Below are 14,218 nucleotides of genomic sequence, written 5' to 3' on the forward strand. Positions count from 1 at the left end.
GCTGACAGCACCTCACAGCTGGAACTAAGTGCCCTTTTAATTTCCCACCATATCCCCAGTGTAGCATCAATCTGGAACATTGTGAAAAAGTAAAGTGGCCACCTGAAGGCACCTGGCACTGCTAAGAGCACTGCTTCTCCTTAGCACTGCTGGGGCCCACCAACAGATGAGGCGGATCACCAGGGGGTCCTTCGCCCAGGGCCCCTGTCAGGGTGGAAACTGAACCCATAGAGCCCCAGAGCAGTTCTGATTCTGAGGAGGAACAGCTATCCGTGGGAGAGGAGCCAGCTCATCCCTCACAGCAGCTGGCAGAGATTCCTCCTGCCGGCATTCCTGAGGTAGATAGTGATCCTAGCAGTGAGAAAGTGCAGGAACGAGGCTTGCTAGATGCTCGACACAGATGCAGAGAGCGACGAGTGATGGAGGGCGCGGAAAGGAGGCGTAGCGCCCGTTTGGTGCACAAGCAACGGCCGCCTCCCATGGACCCAAGGGAAAGAGGGAGGATCCCTCCCTAGCCCATAAGTTCTGGGTCTTCAAGTGACTCTCTTTCAGATGTGGATCAACTGCCTATTCGAAGCTTAGGCCACTCTGCTGTACTTTGCTTTAGTTGCTGGTGATTAGCATCTGAAAGAGTCATTAAGTTGTAAAAGGATTAAAGCTTTGAAAAGAGTCCTTTCATCTGTGTCTTGAGTTGGCTATTGGAATCTACTGAAAGAGGCCGCCAGGGAGCTCCTTGACAGCCCCTTCCCCTCTCAATCCTGAAGCTGGTCCTAGCTGCAAAACTTGAAGAGAGACACAGAGCTAGCTTGCTCTTCCTGCATGAGGTAGTGGAATTAAGACCCCAGCCTTCCAGGCAGGGCTGGCCCAAGACATTTTGCTGCCTGAGGTGGAGCAGCAAATGGCTCCCCTCACCATCCAAGTCAAGGTGCATAGGATGCAAAGCCAGTCACGTTATTTGGGCACATGAGGCAGAAAATCCCACAAGTGCCTTTCCTCATCTCTAGCAGTAAAAATACAACATTAACAAACTGAATAGCTAGCAATTTGCTGCCCTTTTAAATCTGCTGCCTGAGGCTGCTGCCTCACTCTACCCCATGGTAGGGCTGGCCTTGCTTCCTGAAGTACCTTGTCAAGATTTAAGTAAATGCCTTCATTTATGAATTGAAATGGTTTCCTTGATGTCACCATCACTGACAGTATTGTTTAAAGCTGGGAATAGGGTTGTGAATGTTACTACATGGAAGATTAAACAGTTGTGCCCAGGGACATTTTCCTCACTGCCTATTAAGGAGTTGCAGCTGTGACTCTGAAATCAACTTCTGATATTCTTGAAACATAGGTTGTTATGCAAGGTGTCCCGGTAACACACCCTACCTAGATGAAAACACCGTGACACGTGTCCACATGGCAGAGTGCAGTTGCTATCACAATGATGTCATCCTTGCTGGACAAATCATTTATGATAACTGTGGAAGAATATGGTAAGCCTTTTTTTCAAATTCCTCCCCCTTATAATGCTTTCTGCACATCAGGGCTGCAGAACCTCAGGCCTGGGGCCAAATTCAGCTCTCTGGGCTGCCCCAGGAGGCCACGCCCCTTTCTCTTGGCCCCACCCCTTTCCCTCACTACTGAGCATTTGGTGGTTTCCTGGCTTTTCTGTGTTTCTTTTCCCATTCTAAAAGGTTGAAATCCCCCCCGCCCTGGCTTCATTACTGGCAGTAAGAGACTGAAGCTACAACATGCTGGCGTTTTGGCTCCACCCCTTTTGCCTTTGTCTCTACTAACTAGGTGTGGCGGAGAATTCTGCCACAGATTTCAGTGAGGCCGAATGCACTGGCATTCGCCCCCCCGAAACCCATGGTGGAATGGCCTACCGCCCCTCGCCACCCCACGGAATCCCCCCCGGGACGAAGCTTACCTGGGGTGGATGTTCCGGCGGCGGCGGCAGCAGCGGCGGCTCTGGTAGCGGCAGCTGGTCCCTTGGCCAGCTGCTGTGGCTGCAAATGGCGGCCGCCATAGTGACCGCCATTTGCATCCTGCCAGGCTGCCGTGATAGGCTACGTAAGTATTTACGTAGCCTATCGCAGCAAAGAGCAGGGGCGCAAACGGCGGCCACTACGCTGTTTGCGCTGCTGCTCTTTCCGTGATGGGCTACGTAAGTATTTACGTAGCCTATCACGGTAAAGGCAGCCACGCAAATGGCGGCCACTACGCCATTTGCATAGCTGCCTTTACCGTGATAGGCTACGTAAATAGTTACGTAGCCTATCACGGCAGCCTGGCAGGATGCAAATGGCGGCCGCTACGGCGGCTGCCATTTGCGGCCTCAGCAGCTGGCCGTGGCCAGAACTCTGGCTGCGGACAGCCCTGGCCAGTGGCTCCGCGGAGCCACTGCGGAGCAGAGCTGGCCCAGGGAGGATTCCGGAGGGAGTGACGGAGCGCCTCCCCCCCCCCCCGCAAATCCAACCTGCGAAAAGGTAATGGACTTTCGTACATCCTTACTACTCACTAATGGAACCCAAGAGCTTGTCTAAAATTGAATTTAGCCCTCAGGCTAAAAGAGGTTCTGCATCCCTGTTTTAAGTATTATCTCCCATTAGCCAGACAGGAAAGTTTGTCTACTATGTAAGAGCTGTTGCTTTTTTTTCTTACATGCCATCAATGTGCCATAAATAGCTAACATGGGCTTATGCTGGGAGACAGGCTAGTAGAAAGTTTAGTAGGCTAATAAGTTGTGTGGAGTTTCTGGTATGGTTGAACTACGGCAATGGAGGCTGGTGCTCTGACGTCAGTGGGGCGGTGAATTTGCTCCCCGTTTAAGTCAGAACCAGTCAGAACTCTAAAGGAGCTATCCAAGGTGTTAGCTCCTTTAGAGTTCTGACTGGCTCTCTGACAGATACCCAGAGTGGATTCACTGCCCACTGACATCAGAGCCACCAGCTTCCACTGAACTATGGGTTGCACCCAGCAACGGCTTTGCGCTAGTAGAAAGCATTTCTGTTCACACAAGGTGGAACACCCAATTTTATTTTGCATCTAGTGTTTGCAAGGCTGGAGAGTTGATTTGCTCTGGTGACTGCCCTAATTAACATGTCTAAAGTTCAGTTACATTATATTGGCGTTACAGAACATTTGTAACCACTGCTATTGAGAAATATTACACTGCAGAACTGCATTCTTCTGCCCCGGGGAACATTGTTACTAAAATGTGTTGGGAATCCATTATTTCATAAGGACATTTCAGTCCCATTTTTTATGCTTTGCCCTTTTCTTCTGTCTGTCTGTCTGTCTTTTTGCTTCCTTCTGTTTAGTGCTGCCCCTTTCTTTCCTATAAAGGATAAGCTGAACTAGTGGCAAGCAACCCTGGAAACCCAGTTCATATAATAAGTCCCTGAAGGGATCTGATCCTCATGCCATCCTAACCCCACTTACCTGGGAGCAAGCCCTATTGAACTTAGTGGGCCTTACTTCTGGGTAGACATACTGGATTCCACTGTCAATGACTTACTACATAAACTGTATTAACTGATTTGGGACAACAATGTGCAACAGATTATATTAATTATATTGTGATGGAACTCTTAGCATATTGATGTGTGAGAGAGGGGTGTGTGTGTGTGCGTGTGTGTGTGCGCGCGTATGTATTCCTATGATCATGAGGATTATAATTACCTTGACATTTATTTCATATTGGACAATTTGTGTATTTTTCACATCTGTCACAGGATTATTTCATTTATTTCTTGCCTGATCGTTGATCATTTTCTCCTATGTTCTTTCTCACTCTGTTTTTTTTAATACACTTCCCACTCCTATTTCTTTCTTTTTTAAAAATGCATTTGTGCACTGCCTTCCCTCCAACTCAGTGTAGGTTACATGGTGTTTTCTCATTCTACCCAGCTTTTCCAGGCATTCCAAGAACAGGTGTGGTGCCAACCTTAAAAAAGACAGAAGCAACCACCAGCACAACCAAAGGATTGGTTTCCACCAATATTGTAGTAACTGGTACAAAAACATTTGAAGAAGAAACTTCTAGTTTTGAAAGTGTCACTCACAGTACAAGAGGTGGCACTGTTAGATGGAATATAGGTATCACTGAAAGTGCAGCAGTTGGAGGTTCGACTGAAGCCATGGAGAGTGTCACTACAGAAACAACTGGATACCCTAAGCCCTACACTGCGGGTTCTCCTGAGACCATTACAGGTATCACCAGCAGCACTGTCAATCTGAGTACAGGTATCACCAGAAAAGACACCGGGCGCACAGGAGTTGGAAACTTGACTGAAGGCATGAAGAGTGTCACTACAGAAAGGGTGGGATACCCTAAACCCTACACTGAAATCCATCCTAGGACCATTGCATATATCACCAGCAGCACTGGTGTCTCTGAACATATAGGAGTTGGAAGCTTGACCGAAGGCAGAGAGAGTATCACTGGATATACGAAGTGAAGTACTGCAGGCCTTCAAAAGACCGTTGTAGGTGTCACCGAAAGAAGTGGTGCCACTGAAAGCACAGAAAAACTTACTGAAAGCACCAGTTGGCCTGCCACAGAAGGCCATAGTACTGGTCTTGCTGAGAGAGGAAGTCATACAACCTGGCTTGGCAGTACTGGAGTTGCCACCAAAGGTACTGGAGGACCTGTCACTGAGTTCATGGAAGGTGTCCAAGAAGGGTCTACAGCTGCTAAAACCACTACTGGAGGAAGACCCGGTATAGTAGATGCCATAGGAAATGTGCTGGGTAGTGCAAAATTGCCTCAAGGCTAACAGGGCAGACTGTGCAAGAAGAAACCTTGGAGGTGGGAGGGAAGCATGAAAATGTCACCAGAGGTTCAGGAGGAATTGATAGGTATGAGAGGTGGAGGAGTGAAAATTCTCCCTCTTTGTTTTATTACACCTCCCATATTCTGTCAGACTTTCCCCATATTCTGTCACATTCTGTGACCAAAAAAGGGAGCCAGGGGAGGACGATACAGACGGAGTGGCACTATGTAGATGCTGGTTCAGTTTCTTTCTCAGTGGGTTGCACTGAGATCTCTGGGACAAAGGAAATGGACTTCAATCTGGGACACAGTTGAAAGATGGCAAAGCCCACTTCTCAGCCCAAAAACAGGGGGCAGGGTGTCACCAGAGAAGAAGACCCACCCCAAAGGTATAGTATGTGCCTCTGCTTGTTCGCATTCATTCCTATGGCTCACATTCATTCCTCACGCAGGGGTGGCAGGGGGGATTAAATTGCTGCACTTGGGGACACGGTGAGATATGTTCAGTATAACTGGTTCCAGTTAGCAACCTAGCTGCTGCATTTCGTACTAACTGAGTTTCAAAGACATCTTCAAAGGCTGCCCCATGCAGAACACTTTGCAATAATCTAACCAAGAAATCAGTAGTGCACGGATAATAGTGGCAAGACTATTGCTATTCAGGGGGATACCATTATTAATTCCATCAATGCTTCCTTATTCATTACATATTTTTCCCTGTAAAGGTATAGTTAATAACTCAACTGAGATTCATTTTCTCCCTTTATACAGAATGTCCTACAGTAGCAGGGCCCCATCTATATGGCACCACTTTGACCAATGTGGCTCCACAAAAAGCTTAGAGATGACCTGAAAACAAAAAAGGACACATATAGGTGGTGGAAGAAAGGCCAAGCCAGAAAGGAAGAGTGCAGGCAGGCAGCCCAGAATTGCAGGGATGGTGTCAGGAAGGCTAAAGCTGAGAATGAGCTGAGGTTAGCGAGGGATGCTAAAAGCAACAAAAAGGCTTTCTTCAGTTACGTGCATAGTAAAAGGCAGAGGAAAGAAATGGTGGTTCAGCTCTTAAATAAGGATGGCAAAATGATAACAGAGGACAAAGAAAAGGCAGAAGTGCTCAATTCCTACTTTGGCTCAGTCTTCTAGTTCTCCCAAAAGAGAATCTATGACCCCTTGGCAAAGGTGAAGTCCAGGCTGAAGGGGCAGGATTGCAACTTGAGATGGATAGGCATATGGTCAAGGAACACCTAATTACTTTGAATGAGTTCAAATCTCCAGGGCCAGATGAACTGCATCCTAGAGGAATAAAGGAACTGGCAGAAGAACTCTCAGAACCGCTGTCTATCATCTTTGAGCAATCATGGAGGATGGGTGAAGTGCCAGATGACTGGAGGAGGGCTAATGTTGTCCCTATCTTCAAAAAGGGTAAAAAGGAGGAACTTGGGGATTACAGACCAGTCAGTCTGACATCAATCCCTGGGAAAATTCTGGAGCAGATGATAAAGCAATCCATTTGTAAACACCTTGAAAACAATGCAGTGATTACTTGAAGCCAACATGGATTTGTCAAGAATAAATTCTGCCAGATGAATCTGATCTCATTTTTTGATCAAGTCACCTCCCTTGTGGACTGTGGGAATGCTGTGGACATAATATACCTTGACTTCAGCAAAGCTTTCGACAAAGTGCCCCATGATTTCCTGATGAGCAAACTAGCTCAAAGTGGGCTAGATGAACCAACGATCCGGTAGATCCACAGTTGGCTACAGAATTGGACTCAAACAGTGCTTATCAATGGGATCTTCTCAAACTGGGGAGAGGTAACGAGCAGGGTACTGCAAGGCTCAGTCCTGGGCCCAGCGCTCCTCCACATTTGTATTAATGACTTGGAGGAGGAGGTGCAAGGAATGCTGATCAGATTTGCAGATGACACCAAATTGGGCGGGATAGCTAATACTTCGGAAGACAGAAACAAAATTCAAAGTGATCTGGATAGACTGGAGCGCTGGGCAGAAAACAACAGAATGACTTTTAATAGGGATTAATGCCAAGTTCTGCACCTAGGAGAAAGAAACCAAAGGCACAGTTACAAGACGGGGGCTATGTGGCTCAACAACACTACAAGCAAGAAGGATCTTGGAATTGTTGTCGATCACAACAATTGAAGTACTCTTCAAGTACTTGAAAGGTTGCCACAGAGAGGATGGCCAGGATCTCTTCTCCATCATTCATTCCAGCGCGCAGGACACAGAATCATGGGCTCAAGTTACAGGAAGCCAGATTCCAGCTGAACATCAGGAGAAACGTCCTGACTGTTAGAGCAATACGACAGTGGAACCAATTCCCTAGGGAGGTGGTGGGCTCTCCCACACTGGAGGCGTTCAAGACGAGGCAGGACAGCCACCTGTCAGGGATGCTCTGACTTGGATTCCTGCACTGAGCAGGGGCTTGGATTTGATGGCCTTGTAGGCCCCTTCCAACCCTACTATTCTATGTTTCTATTGCTTCTCATCCTTTTTGTCATCATTACTACTGCTTGCTTGGCAGGCAGGGAGCCAGTGAGCAAGTAGGCAGTGGCATCTACTGCTCCTCCTTCTCACCACCACCGTTGTCTGGGCCAGAGCAAGAGCCAGGTGAACAAGCAGGTTGCAGTGACAAAGAGGAGGAGCAAGTCCTCTTCTCAGTGGGCCCTCAGCAGGTGTTCAGTTATGCCTACCCTCGGTGCCAGCTCTGCAAGCTGTAATGTAGCTGTCCTACATTACTCCTATGATGCTCTGACTTGGACTCCTGCATTGAGCAGGGGGTTGGACTTGATGGCCTTGTAGGTCCCTTCCAACCCTACTATTCTATGGATCTATGACCCCCCACCCCATCGCAGCTGCACAGCAATGCAGCTTTGAATTAGCAAGCCCTGCGATACACTTGCGATGTATTGCATGCTTCCCTAACAGACTCGCTGTGCCCTTTTTTTTTGCTATTATACTGAAATGCGCAGCTGTGCAGCCCATGAGTGTGGGGGCACAAGACTTCAGTGGCTGTTTTGTATTTGAGGGGCTCTGCTGTGTCTTTCCGCCCCTTTTTAGGTAAAAAGTGGGTGTTTTGTGCTCCTTCATTTCTGCACCATCAGTTTGTCAGTTCCCCAGCCTGAGACTCTCACGATGGTTCGCACTCACAAGCGTGAGCGTTATGTGTCTAGTCATCTCTCCAAAATGGTGGCTGGAGCGATGTTGGTCCTCCCCCAAGGCCCTCCTCAGCCCTTGGGGACTGAGTCCAAAAGCAACCATTGTGCAGATACGAAGCTGCAAAACTGTGATTAAACAGATGAAAATGCCCCTCTGTGCCTCTGTAACTGCGCAGCCGTGAAGGGATGGGGGAGTAAAGGGGCATCACAGAGTGATGCAGGCTCTATGCACGCCTACAACACACACACTGCAAAATGCTACGTCGGTTTGGGGAAGGGACAGATGGCTCACAAGTGCAGGGAAACCCATAGCAAACAAAAAACATTGCAGTAAAACGACTCCTTGGAACTCTGCGTTTTCCAGGCGAAAACCACGGATGGCTGCAAAGTTGCGACTGTGTCATCTATCATGAGGGACCCCGACTCGCACCCGCCATGGAGTAAAAGCTGGGTGTAGATGGGCCCAGGTATGTTTTCTTCTCTTTATTTATAAGCAGCATAAATTACAGAAGTACCATTTTAAAATAAGATATATCAGAGTGTGGCAATGCAGAAAATCTGAGTAGAAGCTTTCACAAAGAGGCTGGCTGCATCAGCTCAGAAAAGATTAACAGTTCTTTGAGGCCTGGGCCCAATCTACATGGCCAATTTAATGTGGAGGGAGAGCTCATTGGGGTCGTTTGCGACAGATGACCCTGTCGCCAATCTGCAGCAACTCCGCAGCTTCTCTCTGGAAAAGGTGCATTTTCAGAAAGTTGTTTTAGTGTGTTGTTTTCCTTAAGTGCAGCTCCAGAACATTTCCGCTGCAGTGTGCACCATCCCCTGAGCATGCCTATTTCTGTGACCTGGCAGTGACGTGGTCAAGGGGTGGCGCCGCCCCTCCGCTTTCCCCCATTTGCAGTACAGCTGCTTTCACAATAAGTAGCCTCCTTTTCCCATTTGTCATATCAGTAGCCCAGTTTCATTAACCATAGTGGAGTAGCCAGTTTATATGTAGTGCACCATAAAGAATACACAGAGCAGAAGGAGAAAGGGCAGCCAGCCGCTATTTCGCAGTGGCGATACACCTGCAACTTCACAGTCACGTGATACACCTACAATTTATTTATGTATTTAGTTATTTATTTATTTCATTTCTATACTGCCCAATAGCCGAAGCTGTCTGGGTGGTTCACATTAAAACCAAAAAGCACACGGTAAAACAATATAAAATGTAAAAGCATTAAAACCACAATATAACAATACAACCAGAATACAACCAGAACAAAACCTAGCAGCAATGCAGAGATTTAAAATACAGATTTAAAACGGCAAAGCTAAAAGACTAGAAAGCTAAAACGCTAAAATGCCTGGGAAAATAAAAAGGTGCACCTGGCGCCAGAAGGAATGCAATGTAGGTGTCAGGCGAACCTCACTGGGGAGCTCAGCTAAGGAATACACGGAGGTGGGAGGAGAAAGGGCGGCCAGTACAGCCAGGGAGCATGGACAAGGCCGAGGATAAGCCTCCCCAGTCACGGAATTGCTCTGGGTCGCCCCTTCAGACTAATGCAGCAGTTTGCTTTTTTCCATTCACAGACAGCAGCCACTGATTCATTCATGTCTCCCCTTCAGAATAGTCCCCTGTGTGTGTGATTTTCCTGTGTGTTTGTGGGAGGAGGAGGAGGCTAAGTTCGGGTTGGGGAAATGAAGGCAGCAGCAGCAGCAGCCACCGCTGCTGACTCCAGAGCACTAGCAGAGGGAGGCAATTCCAGCCCTTTCCCTCTGTGCACCCAGGCACCTCCTGTCTGCCTGCCCGTCAGTCTGTCCACGGGCTTCAATATTGCTGGTTGTCAGCTGGTGGATGTGAGGGAGAGAGGTGTAGGGTAAACTATCCCACACTACTCATCTCTTCCATCAAACTTCCCTGAGCAGTGGAGCATGGAGAGGGGTGGGGAGCAAGCCTCTCTTATCGGCTGAGCAGCATCTACGGGGTTGATAATGTTCACTTCTACTAGCAGGACTCCACCCATTCAGCTGCAAAGTAAGGCAGATTAAAGTGCAGCTAAGAACATAAGAAGAGCCCTGCTGGATCACACCAAGGGTCCAGCTAGTCCAGCGTTCTGTTCACACAGTGGCCAACCAGCTGCCGGCTGGGAACCCACAAGCAGGGCACGAGCACAGCACCCTCCCACCCATGTTCCCCAGCAACTGGTGTACATAGGTTCACTGCCTCTGTTACTGGAGGTAGCACTTAGCCATCAGCACTAGTAGCCATCTACAGCCTTCTCCTGCATGAATTTGTCCAACCCCCTTTTAAAGCCATTCAAATTGGCGGCCATCACTACATCCTGTGGTAGCCATTTCCATAGTTTAACTATGTGCTGTGTGAAGAAGTACTTCCTCTTATCTGCCCTGAATCTCCCACAAATCAGCTTCATGGGGTGACCCCAGGTTCTAGTGTTTTGAGAGAGGGATAAAAATGTCTCCCTCTCCACATTCTCCACACCACGCATAATTTTGTAGACCTCTATCATGTCTTCCCTTACCCTCCTTTTTTCTAAGTTAAACAATCCCAGCTGTTGTAACCTTCTCTCATAGGGGAAATGTTCCAGCCCCTTGATCAAGTTAGGGTGCAATCCTATGCATGTTTAGACAGAAAAAAGGCCTACCACTCCGCATGGCTGACTGGGGCATGCTGGGAGTGGTAGGCCTTTTTTCTGTCTACACATGCATAGGATTGTGCCCTTAGTTGCCCTTTTCTGCACTTTTTCCAGCTCTTTTTTAGGTGTGGTGACCAGAACTCGACACAGTATTCCAAGTGTGGCTGCACCATAGATTTGTATAGGGACAGTATGATATTGGCAGTTTCATTCTGAATTCCTTTTCTAATTATGCCAAGCATGGATTTTGCCTTTTTTACAGCAGCCGCTAGGGATGTTGGAAAATTCCACCATGGACTCCAGTGAGGCCGGATTCTAAAGAAGTCCGTGTCAGAACAGCCTCCCCCCCCCGCCACCCCCCGAAATCCCCCCCGGAACGGACCTACCTGGCGGTGGATGCGGCAGCGGCTCCGGCTCGTCTTCCGGCTGCTGCCAGGCTGCTGTGGCCGCAAATGGCGGCCATCATAGTGGCCGCCATTTGCGTCCCTGCCTTTTGCCGTGATAGGCTACGTAAGTATTTACATAGCCTATCATGGCAAAAGGCAGGGACGCAAATGGCATCGCGGCCTCCATTTGTGTCCATGCCTTTTGCATAAATACTTACGTAGCCTATCACGGCTTAATGCAAGGACACAAATGGCGGCCTCTATGACGGCCACCATTTGCGGCCACAGCAGCCCGGCTGTGGCCGGAAGTCCGGCTGCGGCCGGCCCTGGCTGGCGGCTCCGCGGCTTTGCCACGGAGTGGAGTTGGCTGGGGAGGATTCTGTGGGGAGGGACGGATCGCCTCCCCCCCATCGCCGAAGCCCCAGACCGGAACCAGGTAAGGGATTCGTACATCCCTAGCAGCCGCACACTGGGTTGACATCTTCATTGAGCTGTCCACCACAACCCCAAAATCTCTTTTCTGGTCAGTCACTGCTAGCTCAGATCCCATCAGGCTATACTTGAAGTTGAGATTTTTTTGCCCCAGTGTGCATCACTTTACACTTGCTTACACTGAACTGCATTTACCATTTAAATGCCCATTCTCCCAGTTTGGAGAGATCCTTTTGGAGCTCTTCACAATCTCTTTTTCTTTTCACCACCTGAAATAATTTGGTGTCATCTGCAAACTTGGCCACTTCACTGCTCACTCCTAATTCCAGACTATTTATGAGCAGGCTGAAAAGCATCAGTCTTAATACAGATCCCTGTGGGAGCCCACTATTTACTTCCCTCCACTGGGAGAATTTACCATTTATTCCTACTCTCTGCTTTCTGTTCTTTAACCAGTTACTGATCCATAAGAGGACCTGTCCTCTTATTCCATGACTGCTAAGTTTGCTCAGGCGTCTTTGATGAGGGACCTTGCCAAAAGCCTTTTGGAAGTCAAAGTAAACAATGGCTACCTGATCACCCCCCCCTCCCAATCTACATGTTTACTGACACTCTCAAACAAATCTTAAAAGTTAGTGAGCAGGACTTACCTTCATGGAAGCCATGTTGATTCTTTTTCAGCAGGGCTTGTCCTTCTATATGCTTACTAATTTTATCTTTAATAATGCCTTCAACCAATTTAGCCAGAACAGACAGTAAGCTAGCTGGCCTATAATTTCCTGGGTCCCCCGTGGATCCCCTTTTGAAAATTGGTGTTACATTGGCCATCTTCTAGTCCTCTGGTATAGAGGCTGATCTGAGGCACATGTTGCACATTTTGGTTAGAAGATCAACAGTTTCATATCTGAGTTGTTTGAGAACTCTAAGATGGATACCATCTCGGCTCGGTGATTTATTTGCTTTCAATTTATCAATAAGGTGGAAAACTTCACCTTTTGTCACCACCATTTGCCTCAGTTCCTCAGACTCCCTTCCTGAAAACATCAGTTCAGGCACAGGTATTTGTCCTATATCTTCTGCAGTGAAGACAGATGAAAAGAATTCATTCAGCTTCTTTGCAATCTCCTTGTCCTCCTTCAGTACTCCTTTATCTCCATTGTCATCTAATGGTCCAACTGTTTCCTTAGCTGGCTTTCTGCTTCTGATATATTTAAAGAATTCTTTATTGTTGGCCTTCATGTTGTTAGTGATATGCTCTTCAAAATGCTTTTTTGCATCTCTTATTGTCTGCTTGCATCGCCTTTGTGCAAACTTGTGCGGCCTTTTGTTTTCCTCACTTTTGCAAGACTTCCATTTTCTGGAGGAAGCTCCCTTTTCTCTAATAGCTCCCTTCACACCTCTTGTTAACCATGCTGGTGACCTCTTGGACTTGCTGCTACCTTTCCTAACCTGTGGTATACATTTTAGCTGGGCTTCTATTATTTGTGTTTTGGCATAATCTCCAAGCATTCTGAAGGGATTTAATCCTCTCGACTCCCCCTTCTAACTTCCTTTTCACCAGTTCCCTCATTTTAGAGAAGTTTCCTCTTTTGAAGTCAAATATGACTGTGTTGGGCAATTTTCCACTTAAACATATATTAAATCTGATAGCACTGTGATCACCAGGGGTGTTGTTAGGAAAGGGTCCACCTGGGCATGGGTCCTGGATCTTTTGAGCTGTCCTAATTGCCTTTTTTTTTTACATTTTCCCATTGACTTGCATTGGAAAACAAAAATGGCCATAACTTTTTTAGTTTGTATGATAAATACATGAAATCTAGAAGCATGGTAGCCCCCATGGCGCTGATTGAATATGCCAAATTTCAGGCAGTTAGGTCCAGTGGCTTTTGTGCTAGTCACAGGTAACATTTGCTATTTTCAAGAAAATCTGTCAAAGCAAAAAGCTATAATTTTTTTGTGCTTCTACATATGTGCATGGAATTTGGGGACCTGGCAGCCCCTATAGAGATGACTGAGTCTGCCAAAGTTCAGACAGTTAGGTCTAGTGGCTTTTGTGCTAGCCACAGGTAAATTTTGCTTTTTCCAAGAAAATCTGTCAAAGTAAAGAGTTATAATTTTTTTGTGCTTCCACATACATGCATGGAATTTGGGGACCTAGCAGGCCCTATGGAGCTGACTGAACCTGCCACATTTCAGATAGTTAGGTTCAGTGGCTTTTGCACTAGCCATACATAAATTTTCCTTTTCTCAGCCTAAACCAAAAAGTAAAAACTGTCTAGTCACCCAGGGAATTAGAGATCACTACCCCTAATCTCTGGTGTAGGGTTTTTGTTTTTGTTTTGAGGTGCAACCCCCCCCCCCTACTTTTCTGCTCTTATATGCCCACTGTTGGGAGCTTGCCTGCAATTAAATTTTGAAGAGGGAGAAGGAAGGGAAGAAAGAGCTCCATGTGAAATACTGGTATTTCACACAGCATCCGATTTTACTGCCCGAAAGTGGAACCTTTGGCTTCTGCAGAAGCTTAGTCGCTTCAGTACAGCAAAGGACCCAATCAGCCTCCGCAAACTTCTTTCTCCCCCTCCAGTTTAATTTCTCCTAAATAGCTGTAGGACTCAAATAATCCCAAAGGGAGGGTTAGGACTATCTGGTATCATGATCAAGAAAGTGCTGGGGCTTTTAAATAGGTTCTACAGTTTTAAAAAAAGTTAGACAAAGGCCTCAGCCACCTCACCTCATAAAGTTCCTTTAAGTACGTGCAATCCCTGCAAACCCTGCACAGCCTCCCAAATTCCTCTGAAGTACTCCCTCTCTGAAAGGA

The 14,218-nt window shown here is 47.3% G+C and overlaps 1 protein-coding gene across 1 annotated transcript in view; it reads left to right on the top strand.

The window, feature by feature from the left end:
* Positions 1–14,218, top strand: part of MUC19 (mucin 19, oligomeric) — an 83,688-nt gene that overhangs the window by 56,756 nt on the left and 12,714 nt on the right. Inside the window, 3 exon segments of the mRNA XM_084811908.1 lie at positions 1,340–1,481; positions 3,041–3,072; positions 3,901–4,313. Of these exon segments, the coding sequence (XP_084668034.1) occupies positions 1,340–1,481; positions 3,041–3,072; positions 3,901–4,313 (587 nt within the window).

Source organism: Heloderma suspectum, chromosome 7, assembly GCF_057233095.1.
Source record: "Heloderma suspectum isolate Gila_16-S chromosome 7, 16-S_ref, whole genome shotgun sequence".
NCBI lineage: Eukaryota > Metazoa > Chordata > Lepidosauria > Squamata > Helodermatidae > Heloderma > Heloderma suspectum.